Below are 20831 nucleotides of genomic sequence, written 5' to 3'. Positions count from 1 at the left end.
GTTTCAGAATGACAATGCTTTTGCGCACAAAGCGAGGTTCATACAGAAATGGTTTGTCGAGATCGGTGTGGAATAACTTGACTTCCCTGTACAGAGCCCTGACCTCAACCCCATCGAACACCTTTGGTATGAATTGGAACGCCGACTGCGAGCCAGGCCTAATCGCCAAACATCACTGCCCGGCCTCACTAATGCTCTTGTGGCTGAATGGATGTTGGATCATCCCTGCAGCAATGTTCCAACATCTAGTGGAAGGCCTTCCCAGAAGAGTGGAGGCTGCTATAGCATCAAAGGGGGGACAAACTCTATATTAATGTCCATGATTTTGAAATGAGATGTTTGACGAGGTGTCCACATACTTTATGTCATGTAGTGTAGCTACTAGAACCATGCTATCACTGAAGACTGAAGTGACCACAGAACAAAATGTACTGTAGCATGTTTAGTACATGAAACAAAGCCTAAAGGCTCTGTCACCATTGCACTCATCATTCCTGCACTGTCTTTGAAGTCTGTCTTCGCAGTACATCAAAGACTCATAGAAGCCCTGCTTGTTAGATGTTTTACACATGTCCTAGTACACCGCTGTCAGAACATAAGAAATTGAGTTTTCCCATATAGCAAAATATTAGCTATTGTCCCCCATGATCTGTCCCAACGATGAAGTCCAACAGGGAACATCCACCATTTTCTCTTAATTGCTTTTGTAGATGCGTGTATATTATATGCAGACTATTGCAATGGAGAATGATTTCATGTAGGCTAATTGCCCAACTATTGTCAGTTTCACAGAGCTCTCTGAGTAATCAATACCATCAATCACGAATTGATTCTGCTTCTGAATCTTTTAACGTTCTTACGTTATTTTTTTATTTTTTTTGTGACACTTAGCGTCAATCTTTAATTAGGGGGGAAAAAAACACCTAATTTAATATTTGGTGTCATTGGTGTCCATGATACAGCCACTGCGTCAATTTGTTCCCCAGACAACCCTACATTCTCACTTATTCAGATCAATGGCATCAATTAGAGTAAATAAAGTTACCCATGGAAATAAGGTTTATGTGGCTGTCTTTTCTGTCTTAAACAGATATATCAGGTGGCTTTCTATTGGTTTAATTAGTCAGATCTTTTTAAGAAGGGGGGGGGGGGGGGTTAATTGCTTCTACTGGTAAACTGGCTTTGTTCCTCTGTGGAGATGACGAGCTGCATCTGTTGCGAGGGAATCAAAGCAACGTTTCTCGTCCACAGCTAGCAGAACTGAAGGCTGTAAACGTAGAGGGTTTTACGTGTAAGAAGAGTGAAGCATTTTTGGACACATAAGCTACAAATGACATACCGATCGGAAGGCATGTCTTACTCTACCAATATATTCTCTCCCATGTGTGGTGACTCAAGGATTATGTTCCCCACGTTAAATGGAAAAACCCTGGGAAATGCCATCTCCTTGTTTGGTTACTGTTATGCGGTAGTGCTTCTGAGTGACGCTCGAGGGCTTTTCAGGGCATTTCATATATTCATAAATTATTTCACTAACAGACAGTGATATCCATTGATGAAGTCTGCAGTGCAAACAGACCGGGTTGACTGGATCACTGGAAAGCACTCTGCTCACATTAGTGGCTGTCTCAATCAGATGATAACGCTAAATTAGCCTTGCAATACTACTGGAAGGAGTCAGATTTGTCTGGGGAGACATCCATGAAATGAAGCGCGTGGGCTTCTTTCTGTGCATTAGTCCTCCCTCTACTATGCTACTATGTTTGGAAGCAGCAAGTGTCATGAGTACAAAATAGGGTACAATCATATTGTCTCGTCTTCAAAGCGAGAGGTTTTTCAAACAGAGTATTTTGGTCTTGCCTTCTAACATGCATACTAACATAGTATTACCATATATGGTATTCCATGGAATACATATTTATATTTACATACAGTACCAGTCAAAGTTTGGACACACCTACTCATTCAAAGGTTTTTCTTTATTTTCTACATTGTAGAATAATAGTGAAGACATCAAAACTATGAAATAACACATGGAATCATGCAGTGAACAAAGAAGTGTTAACCAAATCAAGATATATTTTAGATTCTTTAAAGTAGCCACCCGTTGCCTTGATAATAGCTTTGCACACTCTTTGGCATTCTCTCAACCAGCTTCACCTGGAATGATTTTCCAACAGTCTTGAAGGAGTTCTCACATATGCTGAGCACTTGTTGGCTGCTTTTAATTCACTCTGCGGTCCAACTCATCCCAAACCATCTCAATTGGGTTGAGGTCAGGTGATTGTGGAGGCCAGGTCATCTGATGCAGCACTCCATCACTCTTCTTCTTGTTCAAATAGTCTTTATACAGCCTGGAGGTGTGTTGGGTCATTGTCCTGTTGAAAAACAAATGATAGTCCCACTAAGCGAAAACCAGATGGTATGGCGTATCGCTGCAGAATGCTGTGGTAGCCATGCTGGTTATTTGTGCCTTGAATTCTAAATAAATCACTGACAGTGTCACCAACAAAGCACCATCACACCACCTCCTATGTAAAGTAAATGTCAAATGTTCACTGTTAAAGAAGAATCATCAGCACATACATTGTTATTAGTTACACCTGTAATTGAGTAATGGGCACACCAACATTAGTAACAAAATGTGGTGTGTGGTTGTGACTGAGTTGTATTTGCTGCCTTCTTGGAGTGCATTAGCCTGAGACTTATCTGGAGGAGTTTATTGGGTCTAATGAGCCTTGGAAAAACTCAACTGTTTGCCTTTTCGTTATTTTCTGTTACTTCTGAATGTTTACCCGTGGAGACGGCGATCGGGTGAGGAGATGAGTTTGCCTTCTGCCTGTTGTTTCTTGTCATTGACTTTTATTGCGAGTTGGGTAAACAGAAAGAGTCAGTAGATTACTATCACGGGAGAACGGACTGGGACAAGTTTTACTGGGATACACTGTGCTTTTCCTGCTATCCCATAGGCCGGATGTGAGGGGTGCAAGAGAAAGGTACAGTGGGGCTCCAAATTATTGACACCCTTGATAAAGATGAGTATAAATGGCAAAAATAAATCTATAATAATATTGTATTCTCTTAAATGTATACTAATACAATTGCTCAGAGAAAGATTTTGTTTAACAAGTCGTTATATTTCTCAAAAAGAGCGGGTCAAAATGTTTGACGCCACTGTTTTCAATACCTTTCAATACCTCACCTTGCGAGGATAACGTCCCCGAGTCTTTTTCTAGAATGTTTTATGAGATTGGAGAACACATTGGGAGGGATCTTAGACCATTCTTCCATACATAATCTTTCCAGATCCCTGATATCCTTTGTCTACTGTAAAATATACTGGTGGATCTTTGATGTTATGGGGGCCTATTTTGCTTCCACTGGTCCTGGGGCCCTTGTTAAGGTCAACGGCATCATTCACTATACCCAGTACCCGGATATTTCAGCCTAAAACCTGGTTGCCTCTGCCAGGAGGTTGAAACTTGGCCACAAGTGGATGTTCCAGTGAGACAATAACCCCAAGCACACATCAAAATTCACAAAGAAATCCACATTTCCAGTCTCAGGACTTGAAACCCATTGAAAACACTTTGGGTTTCTACAGCACAACGGCAGAGTCATGTCATAAGTGTAAAACTAATAATGACTTAATAATCCATGCTTTCTGGGAAGTCTGAAAATTGTGGGCGGAGCTAGAAAGTTGGCTGTCAAAAAGGTGTTACAATGTAAACTTACTTTTAATCCGTCGGTCTGCATATTTCAAGACATGGCTTATGTGGATGTAGTGAGATACCCAATGGGCTGGACCCACAAAAACAAAAAGTATACTAAATATGTGGAAATCAATCAATCCGCCATCATTAACACAATGGAAAAATCTAATGATTTAAAAAAATATTTAAATAGCATGGGCGACAAAGAAAAACAAATTGATACAATTTAAGGTCCAAGTGGCAAACAATAATGCAGGCACTAGGGATGGGGGTGTGAACATGCGGGTCTGGGCAGATGAGATGTAGTCATTGTTTGTGTGCGTCTGTAAGTTGTTCATATAAGTTTGAATATGGAGTGGATTGAAAAAATGTATTTTTAAAATAGAATACCTGTGGTTTGAATTGAAGAGGGCAGTCTATAAGTGCAGACAAAGGATATCAAGGATCTGGAAAAATTCTGTATGGAGGAATGGTCTAAGATCCCTCCTGACATGTTCTCCAATCTCATAAAACATTCTAGAAAAAGGCTGTGTCGTTATCCTTGTAACTCACTAACCATATGGCGAATGTCAAAATGTTCCCTTAAGGTATGCAAGGGTAGGGTGCTGGAATATGGAAAACGGGTGCCAATCAATTTTAGCCCTATCTTTTTTAGATTGGTTTGTATTACTTATTAAACCAAATCTCTTTCTCTGTATTAATATAAAATAATATACATTTTCAGTTTTTTTGAGCATACAATATAGCTCAGTGTTTTTTTTATACACTTTTTGCTCATCTTTATCAAGGGTGCCAATAGTTAGTGACCCCTCTGTACAGACGCTAGAACTTTTCATTTGTATACCTAATTCTTATGAGGGATTCTCTTTACTCAATATGGTAAAAATGTGATTAAAATGTAAATTATATCTGTATATCATTTAGCATTTGTTCTCAACAATGATCCTGGTAAAAAAAAAAAAAAAAAAATCCTGGTATTGACACGTTTCTTATTGCTTTTCAGACTAGATAAGAGGGATACACTTGGGGATAAGTAGTCGCAGACAGAGAGATGAGGGAGGTTAAACTACGTATCGACATCACAGTCAACTTCTCAGACAAACATTTTTAAATCAGGAAATAGTCTTCATGTCACACACACACACATAAGAATGTGTGCACTTTCACATGCAAAATAATGTACGCACTCTCACACACACACACCCCACTCTTTCTGCATGCGCCGTTCATCTTTGCCTCAACCCTGACTAGTATCCTGGTCCCTGCTGCTGAAAAACATGCCCACAGCATGATGCTGCCACCAGTATGCTTCACCGTAGGGATGGTGCCAGGTTTCCTCCAGACGTGATGCTTGGCATACAGGCCTTAAGAGTTCAATCTTGGTTTCATCAGACCAGAGACTTGTGTTTCTCATGGTCAGAGTCTTAAGGGACCTTTTGGCAAACTCCAAGCGGGCTGTCATGTGCCTTTTACTGAGGAGTGGCTTCCATCTGGCCACTCTACCATAAAGGCCTAGTTGGTGGAGGGTTGCTGAGATGGTTGTCCTTTTGGAAGGTTCTCCCATCTGCACAGAGGAACTCTGGAGCTATGTCAGAGTGACCATCTGGTTCTTGGTCACCTCCTTGACCAAGGCCCTTCTCCCCCAATTGCTCAGTTTGGCCGGGCGGCCAGCTCTAGGAAGAGTCTTGGTGGTTCCAAACCTCTTCCATTTAAGAATGATAGAGGCCACTGTGTTCTTGGGGGCAATTCCTTCGACCTCATGGCTTGGATTTTGCTCTGACATGCACTGTCAACTGTGGGACCTTATATAATAGACAGGTGTGTGCCTTTCCAAATCATGTCCAATCAATTGAATTTACCACAGGTGGACTCCAATCAAGTTGTAGAAACATCTCAATGATGATCAATGGAAACAGGATGCACCTGAGCTCAATTTCGAGTCTCATAGCGAAGGGTCTGAATAATTATGTAAATAAGGTATTTCATTTCTGAAAACCTGTTTTTGCTTTGTCATTATGGGGTATTGTGTGTAGAATACTATTACGCAATTGCTGTGACTCCGTCTCATATCAAGTCTCAGCTCCCCTTTATCCCACCCAGGGCAATGGCCTCTGTTTATTCTAGACCTTCATGGTCTACTGTTCACATGACGCCTATGTCCCTACAGTCCTTATCATAGGGTATTCATATCAGTCAACTTGTTCAATTAAATTCAAACAACTTTTATTCCTGAGAGGGAACTTCATGTGTGGTGACGGAGCGGTACACAGAACGTAGAACACATCAACGTAGAACACAAAATCATGTTCGGTATTAGAGGATTAGAAGCATTATATGCAATCACAGGTTATACACATCTATATTTGCTATGATAACGTAGAGATGTGTACAAAATAAATGTGTGTGTGTGTGTGTGTTAAGGCTGTATTTTTATATGATCAGACTAACAACCATATTATTAATCTGTGACTAGTCTTTCTTCTGACCTCTCACTCCACCAGGTCACATGGAGACTGCATCATATCGTTCTATCTATAATGCATTCTGGAAATATGTAGGTGTAGGCCTACAGAATTTTGCTATTTTGGGTTTATTTTTTTCCCTCGGCTGGTGTAGTTTATAGGCTACCTCATATGAATATATTCAACAAATAATGACTCATTAGGGTCATTCATACATACACCTACACCGATATGGGTGCGTTTATGATCATTTTACACGATTCTCGGCAATTGCATATACAAAGACTTCTTGGCTATTCTTCTCTATACATAACTGACTTATTCAGGTAAGTATGCAACAACGTTATCAATGTAACGTTTCTTGAAGAAAAACATTTATAAGCCTAGTTTTGATATTAAATTAAAGAATGTAGGCTTTTATGCACTGGCCTATCCTGTTTCCAAATTACACACGGATCTAAATTCCCATTAATTACATTTCCACAGATGAGACCAGAGTCAATAGAGACAATTTGAACACCGATTAAAATCTTCTCCTGAGCAGCGACTCATTAAGACAAATACTCCAGATTAATTTACACAAACTCCTCCTGTAGGCTGGTATTGCTGATTTGCTGAATGCTTGCCCCATCCCACTGGGCACACACTTGTTGAATCAACTTTGTTTCCACGTCATTTCAATTAACTTACTCATCAAATCACATTTTATTTGTCACATGCGCCGAATACAACTTGCTTACTTACAAGCCCTTAACCAGCCCTTAACCAAGTAAATTATTACGTTACAAACAAAGTCCCACCATTCACTCCTAACGATCATTCTAAATATGAGAACTGGAGAATTTCCATTGCAATGCAGAACCAGGCGTCGAATAGTGAATGGAGGGATTTGTTTGGTGTTCAACTTTCATATTTACGTTTTTTTATCGGCCCATCCACCACTCCCCCTCTTCCGAGGACAAAAATAACTTCATTTTTTGTTACGTACAGACATTTTTACATACATGCCACTTTTTTTACACAGTAGTTACATAGAAAAAATATAGCAATTCGTTTTTTTGATGGACTGTAAAACTAAGATATTAGGGTGGTTGTTTTCAAACCACAGGGCATGACTCGAAACTCCCCGAGTAGCACGTAAGAAATAGAGTCTAGCAGCAATTTATATTGATTGGTTTGTTACTTTTAGAGCTTTATAGCTAGGCTACTTTGCAATTTTGTGAACGATTAAATAGTATCTCTGAAACGCAGACTCACAAAGTTATGTAAAACACACTTGTATTCGGTGCATGAACGCTGTGTGCTACTATTTGACGAATCACCGCACTATTTCCGCATAAAACATTAAAATCACCGCACTATTTCCCCATAAAACATTAAAATCATCGCAATATTATTGCATAAAACTGATCCATCACCGCAGTATAAAATCAATCAAACAATCTCTGCCCAGAAAGCAAAATTATGTTGAAAATATATATACATATATTATTTTCCGGACATTTAAATCAGGTGTATTTTACCTGAATTAAAGGTGAAAATATTTTTTTTTCCAGATGTATTTTCCAGATGTTGAAAATATGTAATTTACAGACCTTGAAAATGCATATTTTTCGGGTCATTGATTCTAAGGCCAAATTTCAACTGCTGTATATATTCTCAATTAAGTAAGTATTATATCACATCATATTTGTTGAAGCCTCTTAATATACTGAAGATTGCAACATAATATTTATTATTGTTATCTGTTACATGCACTTTAAGCTTTAAAACTGGCAGCAATGATGTTCAAAGTAGTCCAACCTACAGAATAAACCAACAGACCACTTCAACTACAATAACATTCTCAGTTACAGAATTACAATTACATATTTTTTTATTTTTTTGCTATGACTGATATCTTGTTGTTTATTTACCTTTTACCTGTTTATTTAGTTAAATGCACTGACTGTAAGTCGCTCTGGATAAGAGCGTCTGCTGAATGACCAGAATGTAAATGTGAAAACAAACACTTGCTGGGTATTATTCTAATGAGCTCCGCCCCAAAACAAGTACACATTGGTCTGTGCGGACCTGATCGAGATCTAAACGAATCATAGACGTCTATGCTATGTTTCACAAGTTTGAACATCACAGTACAGTATGGCACAGTTTAGTACAGTAGAGCACAGTATAGTACAGTATGGTACGGTACAGGACAGTAAAGTTTTATTCAGTAGAGTACAGTAGGGTACAGTACGGTACAGTAGAGTTTAATTCAGTAGAGTGCACTACAATAAAGTAGAGTACATTAGAGTAAACTAGGGTACAATACAGTACACTATACATGTATTTTATTTACCCTACTCTACTGTGCTATTCTGTATTGTGCTGTACTGTACCCTACTTTTCCTTAATGTACTGTGCACTGTACTGCAATGCACTGTGCTGTGCTGTACTGTATGAAAGAACCCCTCAACTTACCGAAGGTGCAAACATGAACCATTGACTAGCAATGATTGCCTGAGGAACTCCAGGGGTTCCTTGAGAATCTCCAGGGTTCCTCAAGTCACCACTAATTCTAAGAGTGTACTGCATAGGCCTACCCCTTCAAAAAATACAAATAATTGTGTGCACAGTGTGCTATTAGCGTGCTAACAATCATTAAGACAGACTGGTGAAATGACTAGCATAGCTAGCCATCGCTAGCATTTACTTGTTGAAGTAACTTTTGAACGTAATGGAGTTGATTGTAGCCTCTTCACTCTGGGAGATCTGTAGAAATTGGTCTTATCCTGTACCCCGATAACATATTGACCTATTTCTGATACACTTTTACAGTCACCGATGGCAAATCTATAACGGCTTACCAGTCGATATGGGCTATACTATGGTAAAAAAAAACATGTTTAAATCTACATTTTTCCAAGTTCACTGATCTCAGATGGCAACGCACCTTTAGGGAGATATGGTGTGAATTCTGTAAACTCTATAAAAGTTAATATAAACTTTTCTTTTCACACATTGTATAGCCTGTACCGACTGGTAAGGCATTCTGGATTAGTTTATAGATTTGCCATCGGTGACAGGAAAAGCTTCTCAGAAATAGGTAAACCAGAGTGCTGATAAATATGTTTTTGGGGTACGGGATGTCTCCTTCAGCGACGGGAGACCATATGTACAGGACCATATCTACAGCAAAGATGCTAAGTAACAGGTCAACTATGACATTGATATACACTACATGCAGTGGCGACCCGTCATTCAGGGCAGGTGGCAGTGTTCTGTCACTCATGGGAACACTATGTAACCGCAAAATCTACGAGGAGAACTCGAGGGTGCTGCCACAGAGTTACATTAGAAGTGCCCATCCAAGAATGCTCAAGGTCATTGGCCACGGATAAAATTATGTCAAATCAAAGTTATATCTACAGTAGCTTTGATTGGACTGATCATGTCAAAATCTTAGCTAGCAGTCATCATCATGAATCAAGTCGACAATCTACTGGCAAATCCTTTTCAATCCTTGTCATATGAAGTGAAATTATAGATAAAACATATCGGTGCTCATCGGCCATTGGATATAAACATTAGACAACAAGTTGGAAATCGTAAATTCAGTAATGAGTAGTTTGTAAGGAATCAGTGGCTAACTGCATGCATTGCAAAGCAATCACTAGCCTGCTATTCAGTGGTGGGTGTGTGGTCAAAGTCTGGATTTAAGGGTCTCTTTTCCAAGCTTAAAAGGATAAAGATTCACATGCCATGGGCCAGAAAAGGTTGAATACATGGGCCATGCTGTCAATCCAGCATGACTTCTGCCTCATTCAAAACAATTGGAAACTCGGAACTGGGAAATCTCAGTTCAAGACAACTGGGAACTAGGGGAAAAAACGAGCTCCAACTGGGATAATACGTTTTGAACGGTCATCCAACTCGGAATTCCATGTCTGGAACTCGGGCCTTTTCTTCAGCCCCGACCTGAAGATCACTGACGTCATTTTTTCCCCAGTTGTCTTGAAAGCACCATAAATGACAACATTTGCCCACGAAAGACGGCCACGCCACCATCCTGTTCACGTGAGCACAGCACAACAAGGTGAGTCCAAAAATGTATTGTATGCTGCTGCATAAATTATGTAATATGCCAGGGAGATATGTATACTGTAGCTAAGAAAGTAATGCTAAGTGTATGTTGTGTAGTAAGATGTTAGTAGCCCATGTGCCTCACCCTAATAATTTGGTCTCTTTCCCCCTCATAACTTAGCCTAATGTTTTGACTTGGTGGTGCACATGTAGCCCATAGCCTGTTTTTGAGAAATGTAATCAGCGATTATTGTAAGAGCTTTCATTGCCTGCTTATATGCCCCCTTTACTTATCTTATGGTTCTGACTAGGTCTACAGGGAGAATACTGTAAGAACGGCCCATGTTTAGAATTATATCACTGTACATTTTAAAAGTGCTCAACAAATAGTTATATTGACTACGTCCATTCTAGCTCGCTCATTCATGTCTTAATCGAAATTACAAATTGCCTCTTATCTGCTCGGCGTCCCCTTATGCCATAGTTTGTACATCTCAGTTGTCAGTAGAAACCACATTTGTTTATGCATGTCAGCCATATCAGCTATGTTTTTTAAAAGGCAGTAAATGAGGCTGAATGAAATGTCAGACTAGGCTCCGCTGATAGCCAGGTGTAGCAGTGGTAAGGATTCACTCCATGGGGCTGAAAAGAAAGCTATGCTGTTTGGACAGCTTTATGTAGGCCCTAACAGTTTGTGGGCACCGTTTGTCCCCGTTATAGTGCAATTAATGCTGTGTTGTGTGGCTTTTCTGGCATGCATCTAAAAAAATGTTTGGGAATTTGCCCCACCAAGATTTACATGTTCAAATCGCCACTGACGACATGGCTAAAAGAATGTGGACACCGCTTCAAATGAGTGGATTTTCCTATTGAAGCCACACCTGTTTCTGAAAGGTGTAAAAAATTGAGCACACAGCCATGCAATCTCCATAGACAAACATTGGCAGTAGAATAGCCTTTACTGAAATTCTCAAAATGTTCAAAGTGGCACCTTCACAGGATGCCACTTTTCCAACAAGTCAGTTTGTCAAATGTCTGTCCTGCTAGAGCAGCCTCGGTCAACTGTAAGTGCTGTTATCGTGAAGTGGAAATGTCTAGGAGCAACAACAGCTCAGCCTCGAAGTGGTATGCCACACAAGCTCACAGAAAGTGACCGCCGAGGGCTGATGTGCGTAAAAATAGTCTGTCCTTGATTGCAACACTCACTTACGAGTTCCTCTGGAAGCACAAGTACTGTTCATCAGGAGCTTCATGATATGGGTTTCCAACATGCACAATGCCAAGCGTCGGTTGGAGTAGTTTAAAGCTCGCCGCCATTGGACTCTGGAGAAGTGGAAAAGCGTTCTCTGAAGTGATGAACCAAGCTTCACCATCTGGCAGTTCAACGGACTAATTTGGGTTTGGCTGATGCCAGGAAATCGCTACCTGCCCCAATGCATAGTAACAACTGTAAAGTTTGGTGGAGGAGGAATAATGGTCTGGGGCTGTTTTTCATGGTTCAGGCTAGGCCCCTTAGTTCAAGTGAAGGGTTCTGTGCTTCCAAGTTTGTGGTTAGAGTTTGGGGAAGGCCCTTTCCTGTTTCAGCATGACAGTGCACCCATGCACAAAGCGATGTCCATATAGAAATGGTTTGTCGAGATCGGTGTGGAAGAATGTAACTGGCCTGCACAGAGCCCTGACGTCAACCCCATCAAACACCTTTGGGGATGAATTGGAATGCCGGCTACGAGCCAGGCCTAATCACCCAACATCAGCGCCCGACCTCGCTAATGCTCTTGTGGCTGAATGGAAGCAAGTCCCGGCAGCAATGTTCCAACATCTGGTGAAAAACCTTCCCAGAAGAGTGGAGGCTGTTAAAGGGGCAAAAGGGGGACCAACTCCATATTAATGCCCATGATTTTGCAATGAGATGTTCGACCAGTAGGTGTTCACAAACTTATGTTAATATAATTCATGACGGTATCTACAATCCATTTATAATTTAAAAAACACACGATAAACTCAGCAAAAAAAGAAACGTCCTCTCACTGTCAACTGCGTTTATTTTCAGCAAACTTAACATGTGTAAATAAACGGAGACATAAGCTGAACAAGTTCCACATACATGTGACTAACAGAAATGGAATAATGTGTCTCTGAACAAAAGGGGGGGGGGGGTCAAAATCAAAAGTAACAGTCAGTGTCTGGTGTGGCCACTGCATTAAGTACTGCAGTGCATCTCCTTCTCATGGACTGCACCATATTTGCCAGTTCTTGCTGTGAGATGTTACCTCACTCTTCCACCAAGGCACCTGCAAGTTCCTGGACATTTCTGGGAGGAATGGCCCTAACCCTCACCCTCCGATCCAACAGGTCCCAGACGTGCTCAATGGGATTAAGATCCGGGCTCTTCGCTGGCCATGGCAGAACACTGACATTCCTGTCTTGCAGGAAATCATGCACAGAACGAGCAGTATGGCTTGTGGCATTGTCATGCTAGAGAGTCATGTCAGGATGAGCCTGCAGGAAGGGTACAACATGAGGGAGGAGGATGTCTTCCCTGTAACGCACAGTGTTGAGATTGCCTGCAATGACAACAAGCTCAGCCCGATGATGCTGTGACACATCGCCCCAGACCATGACGGACCCTCCACCTCCAAATCGATCCCGCTCCAGAGTACAGGCCTCCGACCATCACCCCTGGTGAGACAAAACCGCGACTCGTCATTGAAGAGCACTTTTTGCCAGTCCTGTCTGGTCCAGCGACGGTGGGTTTGTGCCCATAGGCGACAGTGTTGCCTGTGATGTCTGGTGAGGTCCTGCCTTACAACAGGCCTACAAGTCCTCAGTCCAGTCTCTCTCAGCATATTGCGGACAGTCTGAGCACTGATGGAGGGATTGTGCGTTCCTGGTGTAACTCGGGCAGTTGTTGTTGCCATCCTGTACCTGTCACGCAGGTGTGATGTTCGGATGTACCGATCCTGTGCAGGTGTTGTTACACGTGGTCTGTCACTGCGAGGACGATCAGCTGTCTGTCCTGTCTCCCTGTAGCGCTGTCTTAGGCATCTCGCAGTACGGACATTACAATTTATTGCCCTGGTCACATCTGCAATCCTTATGCCTCCTTGCAGCATGCCTAAGGCACGTTCACGCAGATGAGCAGGGACCCTGGGAATCTTTCTTTTGGTGTTTTTCAGAGTCAGTAGAAAGGCCTCTTTAGTGTTCTAGGTTTTCATAACTGTGACCTTAATTGTCTACCGTCTGTAAGCTGTTAGTGTCTTAACGACCGTTCCACAGGTGCATGTTCATTTAATTGTTAATGGGTCATTGAACAAGCATGGGAAACAGTGTTTAAACCCTTTACAATGAGGATCTGTGAAGTTATTTGTATTTTTACTAATTATCTTTGAAAGACAGAGACCTGAAAAAGGGACGTTTCTTTTTTTTGCTGAGTTTATGTGTTGATCGTTACTGCTTGAAATCAGACAAAAGTAGACCATCTCAGCCACCCGGGTCATAGACCAGGGGTTCCCAATTATATTTGAAAAAATGATATTCCCTAGTTAACGCTGTTTGATCATATTCACTAAATTTTGAGTCTGGCATGTTCTCCCAAATCATAATAATGACATGAAAGTACATTAAAGGCCCTTAGTTGACACTGAAAGGTTGTATTTTATGCTTTGCGCAGGTCTGGAACCAACAAGACCCTGAACAGCTTCTACCCCCAAAAGCAATGACTGATAAATAGCTAGTTCAATAGTTAACCAAATAGCTACCCGGAATATATGCATTGGCTCTTTTTGGACATTTTTATTTTATTTTTTTACCCATCACATAAGCTGCTGCTACTGTTTATTATCTGTCCCTTTATTCCTAGTTATTTGTTAAATGTACATATCTACCTCAATACCCCTGCACATCGACTCGGTACTGGTAACCTGTGTATATAGCCAAGTTATCTTTACTCATTGTGTACTTATTATTGCTTTTATTATTACGTGATACACTTTTTAAAAATTATTTATCTATTTTCTTTCTCTATTCGTTGTTGGGAAAGGCCCGTAAGTAAGCATTTCACTGTTAGTCTACACTTGTTGTTTACAAGCATGTGACGAATAGAATTTGATTTGATATTTTCAATAGGGAAAGAGTGCTTCCGTACTCCGCTCGTTCTCGCTTGCGTAGATTGAGTTGGAAACGTGACTTTGCCGTGTCTCAAGGCGCGCGCATCAGGTAGCCTTGACCATATAAACCATCCGGATTTGGGAACAATAAAACGCACAACAAGAACACAGTGAAAACCGGTGAAGCAAGCCTGCTGCAGAGTGAGTAATGAGTTACGTTTTGCTCTCTGTGACTATGCTGAGTTGGGAGGTTTTGACTGTTGAATTAGTTTTAGCAATTGGGTCGTTTTTGAAATGCGATGGCAATGCCATTTAGGAAATAATAAACTACAATTTTCCTTATTTAAATGTAGGCTATTTTGGTATCATCCCATTCTAAATCAACTAATTTGGCAGCTTAATGACGACTATCAGTAACATTTGAACTATCTACTAACCCTAACCCTTATCCTAACCCTAAACTTTTCCCTAGCCCTATAACTCTAACCTTAGCCCTTATCATAACCCTTATTCTAAACATTACCCTATAACCCTAATCTAACTTCAGGAAGCAGTTGCTTATCAACAGTTTGTTAATAGTATGACCACTTACAGATGGACTATCCAAATAAAGTGTGACTAATCATTTTTACCAGTATGATAACTTTGCGCATACTACAAAGTAGGATCAATGAGTTACCTAGCTAACTTTGATGAACAACCATAAATAACTATTGATTTTCTGGTTCATTAAGAAAGCTAAACTTGGATATGCGTTTTTGGTTGTTGAGTCAATTACAACATGCCCAAAATAAAAAGTTAATTCAGAACATTTAGGGAAGCTAGTTGGCTAACTCCTTGATCCTGCTTTGTAGTTCGTACACTCTACAGGTGTGGTGGTGCATTTATGCTTGAGGATGCTGTATTACGGTCATTTTGCAACCCAATCACTACAACTGTTATTGGGTTGTTGCTGAATGTTTACTCTGCATCATTTGTATCTAATGAAGGAATTTCCTTTATATATTCTAAAATACATAAACATATGTTGTTTTAGTAGTTTATAACATCACAAACTGGATTCTACTAGACGCTATACGGCACATAAACAGTATAGTATGATTGTGGAAGAAATTAGAGGGAAATAACAAGAGTTGTAAAGAAACGAAGGACAATAACATGTAAGAAAGTAAGTATTGAAAATAGGCTCAATTTATGTAAGGATTTATGCATTTGTGGAATAATAGAGCTGTTTTGTGATCAAGTAAAAACTGTGCAGAATCCTTTAGTTCGATTTTCACCAAGAGCTTGGAAGGTTCCCAAATACATTTTACAAGGGCATGGAGAGGGTCTAGTATAATGTCATTGACACAATTGTTAAAACAGAGTGTGTTATTTATAAGCCTCTACAATGCCTCTTTGATAATTTCATAGCAAGTGGCAGGTGAAGTGGGACATTCATTCATTTCTAATGAGAAAATAGTGCCCCACTTCATCTACTAAATTGCCCCACTGCAACTGAAAGACACACTTTAGCAAAAGTAAGGGTCTGATGTTGTTTTTAGGTATTGTAGCAACCACTGAATAATCCATTATCCACTTGTTTTCATCATAAACATGTAGATTAAGACCGTAATTAATGAAAATAAACATTACTTGAGTAGGGTAGGCTGATTTTGATTGTCTACATAGCGATTTACCAAAAGTGTCCCTATAATGCTGACTTCACCCTCGGAGTAGTAACACCACAGATGCTCAAATCTAAGGTCATTAACCCTTTAACCTTTCATTTACTAAAGTGATATGATTAAGCAATTTTGCTCACAATTGAATTTCCCTTCATTTAAATTGAGTAACACGCATGACACTTTGTATTTAGACACACTAAATGATCAATGGAATCGTTAAATGACTAAATGGGATTGACTAATCTGAAGGGAATGTTCAAGGTCCTTGTATATCTATGTAATGAGTGATTTTCAAGGCAGTAACACCAATGACATAAAACTGAGGGACATATGTCATATCAATAAAATACAAAGGTATTTTAATAACCTTTGTTTTTATTGATCTATACAATATATGAAAGACATGTAACTACAACACTACTGGGACAAGCCAATTTGCTTGCCCTAGGTACTTTAAATCATGCATAAACATAAAGGATTAGCATTATGTTCTATCATTGATAAATACATCAGTATAAACAAAAACGTGTTTAATGTGTAAGTATTTGTAATTTTAAAGTGTTTTTCATGGTTGCAAAGGCAAAGGACGCAAATGTCACCGCAATTGCAGTAGCAATTAGCAAGAGTAAACAAGCAATTCTTTCATTATCATTACTTAACACAATATAATGTTCCATAGTATTGTAGAATCAATAGGTTGAAGACCAATTGGTTTATTTCGTAAGCAACTTTGGCACACATTTCAGCACCATAGACAGTGCAACTGCTAATGTGTCTCTGATACAGACTCCTGTCAAAAAGACGAAGACTTACTCATCTGGGTCATCAAAAATATTTGCTTAAAACTGATAACTTTGAGATTCTGATGCCAAGAAGGCCAAGCTTTTGTTCAACTTCTCTTTAAGTCTAGCAGACGTCAGGGAAATGCTAGCCTACATTCTTTATTTACAGATGGCCAATACACTGAGACCCTGGTTGATCCTTGTCGTCCTCGTCCTGGGCGTGCTGGTTTGTCTGGGCACTTTCACGGATGCCTACTTTACCAAGCCGGTGAGCCCCGACGACAACGCGCCTCCGGAGGAATGGGCCAGATACAACACAGCACTGCGACACTACATCAACCTCATCAATAGACAGAGGTGAGTGAGTTCAGCACTCTGTAGGTTAGCATTTTATCTACACGGGAAAACCTTGTCTTAGATATGGCACGAGAGTCCGAGATAATGCAATGTTTCAGCCTATTGGGGGGAAACAATTTCTCAAACCAGTTTTATGGGAACGGAACCTCCCACTGACAATCAATAGACTCAGTATATTCCTTCACTCAATTTGTTTTCAAAGGTAAAAAAAAAAAATCCCTCTGCCAAATTACAATAAAATGTTGCTGATATTCTGAAGAGGGTTAAATTACCACTATAGCCAAGGTCACAGAAGAAGCTCTGAGGGGACAAGAGATATTTGAATTAATCCTGAGGATAATGATATTCTCTTGGCTCTCCAAGTTCATGTCCTGTCTCTGTGCCTTGGGGGCAAAAGGAAAGCACAACAGGATTTTCCCCTGTGTCTCAGTACAATTGAGTCTGTGTGTCTGCGACACTGCATCAACCTCATCACTAGATAGAGGTGAGTGAGTTCAGCACTCTGTAGGCTAACATGTTATCAACAGGGGAACACCTTGTCTTAGATATGGCACGAGAGTCAGAGATAATGCAATGTTTCAGCCTATTGCAGGGGGGGGGGGGGACAATGACCCATTAACAAGGTGGCCGTCTTTGTAAGTAAGAATGTGCTCTTAACTGACTTGCCTGATTAAAAAAAGGTTAAATAAAATAAAAAAATATGTGCAGATATGTGCACTACGACATTTCCCTCTCTCTCTCTCACTCGCACTCTCTCTCTTTCTCTCTCTCTCTCTTTCTCTGTCTCTCTCTGTCTCTGTCTCTGTCTCTGTCTCTGTGTGCTGTGTCCACTGAGCCTTTGGGCGCGCCCTGCAACCTCATAGGATAACACTGGGCCGGCCTCTTGCTAGCTGTCACTCAAATGTGAGGGGCTGAAGCTCATTGGCTAGAACTCAAATTCCTAGGGGGCAGGCACACGTGGTGGGAAATTTAGGGAAAAATGCACAGCACAGCTTCAAGAAAACAGTTGCTTTCTAACTAGGGATTTTGTGGCTAATTGAGGTGAGACAGTAATTCTGCTCATAGATTATGCATGTAAGAACTACACATGGACACATTCAGCCCAAAGCGGGAGGTTTAAAAAATACTTTCTTACTCGCCAAAAAAATCGGAGCATGTCTTTAAGTGGGCTGGAGCTGTCAATGCACTACAAGGGCTGTGTGCCATGCAGTTCAGCCCCTCTTGTTCTCACACAAAGGGAGATTCACTCCTCATTGGAAAAGCATTGATTTCAGTGATTTAAAAATTATTTAAAAGCTGTGTCACTCTCTGTGGAACCGAGGATTGCTTGCCTTGCTGAGCATTGGGCATTTGACTTTAAAATCTCTCCTTGTTTAGAGCTAATTGCTTGAGATATGTGTTCTTGCCTCTGGAGATAAAAAGGGTATAGGCGAGTAGTGAGTACACACACTAGGGCAAGGGTCCACATTACATTCAGCCGTGGGCCTATTTTTCCTTGGGCGGATGGTCGGGGAGCCAGAACATCGTTCTAAACCATTTGCACAATGCAAAAGAACAGCGAGAATCCCAAACAGATATGGTTTTTGACAAAAACAAAAATATATGCCTCTCTCTATTTATGCGTGGGAATACTTGGGAACACACAGTACCAGTCAAAAGTTTGGACACCAACTCATTGAGGTTTTTGTTTATTTGTACTATTTTCTACATTGTAGAATATTAGTGAAGACTTTAAAACTATGAAATAACACATTTGGAATCATGTAGTCACCAAAAAAAGTGTTAAACAAATCAAAATAGATTTTAGATTTTAGATTCTTCAAAGCTTCCACCCTTTGCCTTGATGACATTCTCTCAACCAGCTTCATGTGAAATGCTTTTCCTTTCCAACAGTCTTGAAGGAGTTCCCACATATGTTGAGCACTTGTTAGCATATTTTCCTTCACTCTGCGGCCCATCTCATCTCATCCCAAACCATCTCAATTGGGTTGAGGTTGGGTGATTGTGGAGGCCAGGTCATCTGATGTAGCACTCCATCACTTTCCTTGGTCAAATAGCCCTTACACATCCCGGAGGTGTGTTTTGGGACCCTGTCCTGTTAAAAAACAAATGATAGTCCCACTAAGCACAAACCAGATGGGATGGTGTTTCGCTGCAGAATGCTGTGGTAGCCATGCTGGTTAAGTGTGTCTTGAACAAGGCAAAGGGTGGCTACTTTGAAGAATCTCAAATCTAAAATATATTTGTTTAACACTTTTTTGGTTACTACATGATTCCATATGTGTTATTTAATAGTTTTGATGTCTTCACTATTATTCTATAATATAGAAAATAGCAAAACAAATAAAAACCCTGGAATGAGTAGGTGTGTCCAAACTTTTGACTGGTACTGTATTTCCTAAATTAAAATCACTGAGCTGATTTCCTGTTGATTTTACAGTCTTGTATGTCCAACAATGAAAATTATATATATTTTTTGCTCAGAAAACTTGTGGGCCAAATAAAATTTACCGGCCCACGGGCTGCCTATTGGGGAACCCGGCAGTAGGGTATTCACACCATTAATGTCTGCGTAGTTTCTTGAAACTTTGGCTCTTTCTCAATACATTTTTCTCCGATTCCTGGCATCCGCTCGCCTCTTTCTTAAAACGCATTGGAGAAGGAGTTCTGAAGGGAAGGACCTTGGATCTTCTCTTCCAGTACTCAGAAAGACTAATTGAGGTAGTGCCTTGCAATTCATGGGTCTGTCAACGATCAGGTGGCCAGGCTATTCATCGCAACAAGGGGACATGATATGATCTTAAGACCCCTGTTAGCACACTCCAGCAAGTAATGTACATATCCTGGTGACATACAGCATGTGGTGGTCTCTGTGTCCAATAGGTATGGAAAGAGGTCTGCACCTGAGTCAGCTCTGGGGTGGTTGCTGTTCAGAGATGAGTCGGAAGGCAATTTAACACAACGGTGAGAGGATGAAGAGACTGAGGGAAAGGGTGATTCAAAGTGACTGTCTGCTCGTTGTTACAACAGACTCATCATACCTTGAGTATATCAACATGACCCATGCATACACCCGCAGTAGGAATGTGACAGTCCACTCAGAGATTCCTAAAAGTAGTGCCCACACTGAATAGCAATATCTAAGTTTGATCACTAGATATGGAGTTTAGTGAGTTTGGAAGGCCAGCTACTGACTTTCTGTGTCTTTTTCTAACAGTTCGGGTGGCAGTGATCTCGGATAAATCTGGGTCCCGTCCCACTGGCATGCTGTTCCACTCAAATGGTGGGCCTTACAACAACTCAAATAGGCTGCTCAACTGGCAACCTTCACTGGACTGTGTGGCCCACTATTTATTTTCAACATCTCTGTCTCTCTTTCTCACTCTCTCATTCCAACACATAATTGTCTATTTTTGGTTGTTGACATAATTTGTAATTAAATTCAACAATGAATAATAAATAAATGTGTTATAATACCTCTTGTCACAGTGAATTTTGTTGAAAGCCTTTCCGTTTCTGTGACTCAACAGATAAGCAAACCAATATTTATATCCAAAAGCCATGATTGGAAATGATCCTAGACCAACCACCACTTCAGGCTTATTATTAAACATGGTTACAAGAGTAATATCATTGTATGTGACATATTCATACCACTAGGTGGCAGTATATTACAAGG

The 20831-nt window shown here is 40.4% G+C and overlaps 1 protein-coding gene across 1 annotated transcript; it reads left to right on the top strand.

Moving 5' to 3' along the window:
* Positions 1–14410: 14410 nt before the first annotated feature.
* LOC110491553 (peptide YY) lies at positions 14411–20628 on the top strand. Its single transcript, XM_021565088.3, has 4 exons — positions 14411–14547; positions 16965–17152; positions 20036–20116; positions 20370–20628. The coding sequence occupies exons 2-4, from the start codon at positions 16965–16967 to the stop codon at positions 20392–20394; spliced, it is 294 nt and encodes a 97-aa protein (XP_021420763.2). The 5' UTR covers positions 14411–14547; the 3' UTR covers positions 20395–20628.
* The last annotated feature ends 203 nt before the right edge of the window (positions 20629–20831 follow it).

This window comes from Oncorhynchus mykiss, chromosome 16 (genome assembly GCF_057628025.1).
Source record: "Oncorhynchus mykiss isolate SJ-2025 chromosome 16, ASM5762802v1, whole genome shotgun sequence".
In the NCBI taxonomy this organism is placed as follows: domain Eukaryota; kingdom Metazoa; phylum Chordata; class Actinopteri; order Salmoniformes; family Salmonidae; genus Oncorhynchus; species Oncorhynchus mykiss.
This window is presented reverse-complemented; position numbering and strand designations above follow the sequence as displayed.

What these genes read in the sequence shown, in the direction of transcription:
- LOC110491553 (XM_021565088.3), top strand. Translation starts at nt 16,965, where the DNA reads ATGGCCAATACACTGAGACCCTGGTTGATCCTTGTCGTCCTCGTCCTG. An exon ending in AACCTCATCAATAGACAGAG is followed by an intron (nt 17,153 to 20,035) that starts GTGAGTGAGTTC and finishes TGTGTCCAATAG; the next exon opens with GTATGGAAAGAGGTCTGCAC. An exon ending in GAAGGCAATTTAACACAACG is followed by an intron (nt 20,117 to 20,369) that starts GTGAGAGGATGA and finishes TTTTTCTAACAG; the next exon opens with TTCGGGTGGCAGTGATCTCG.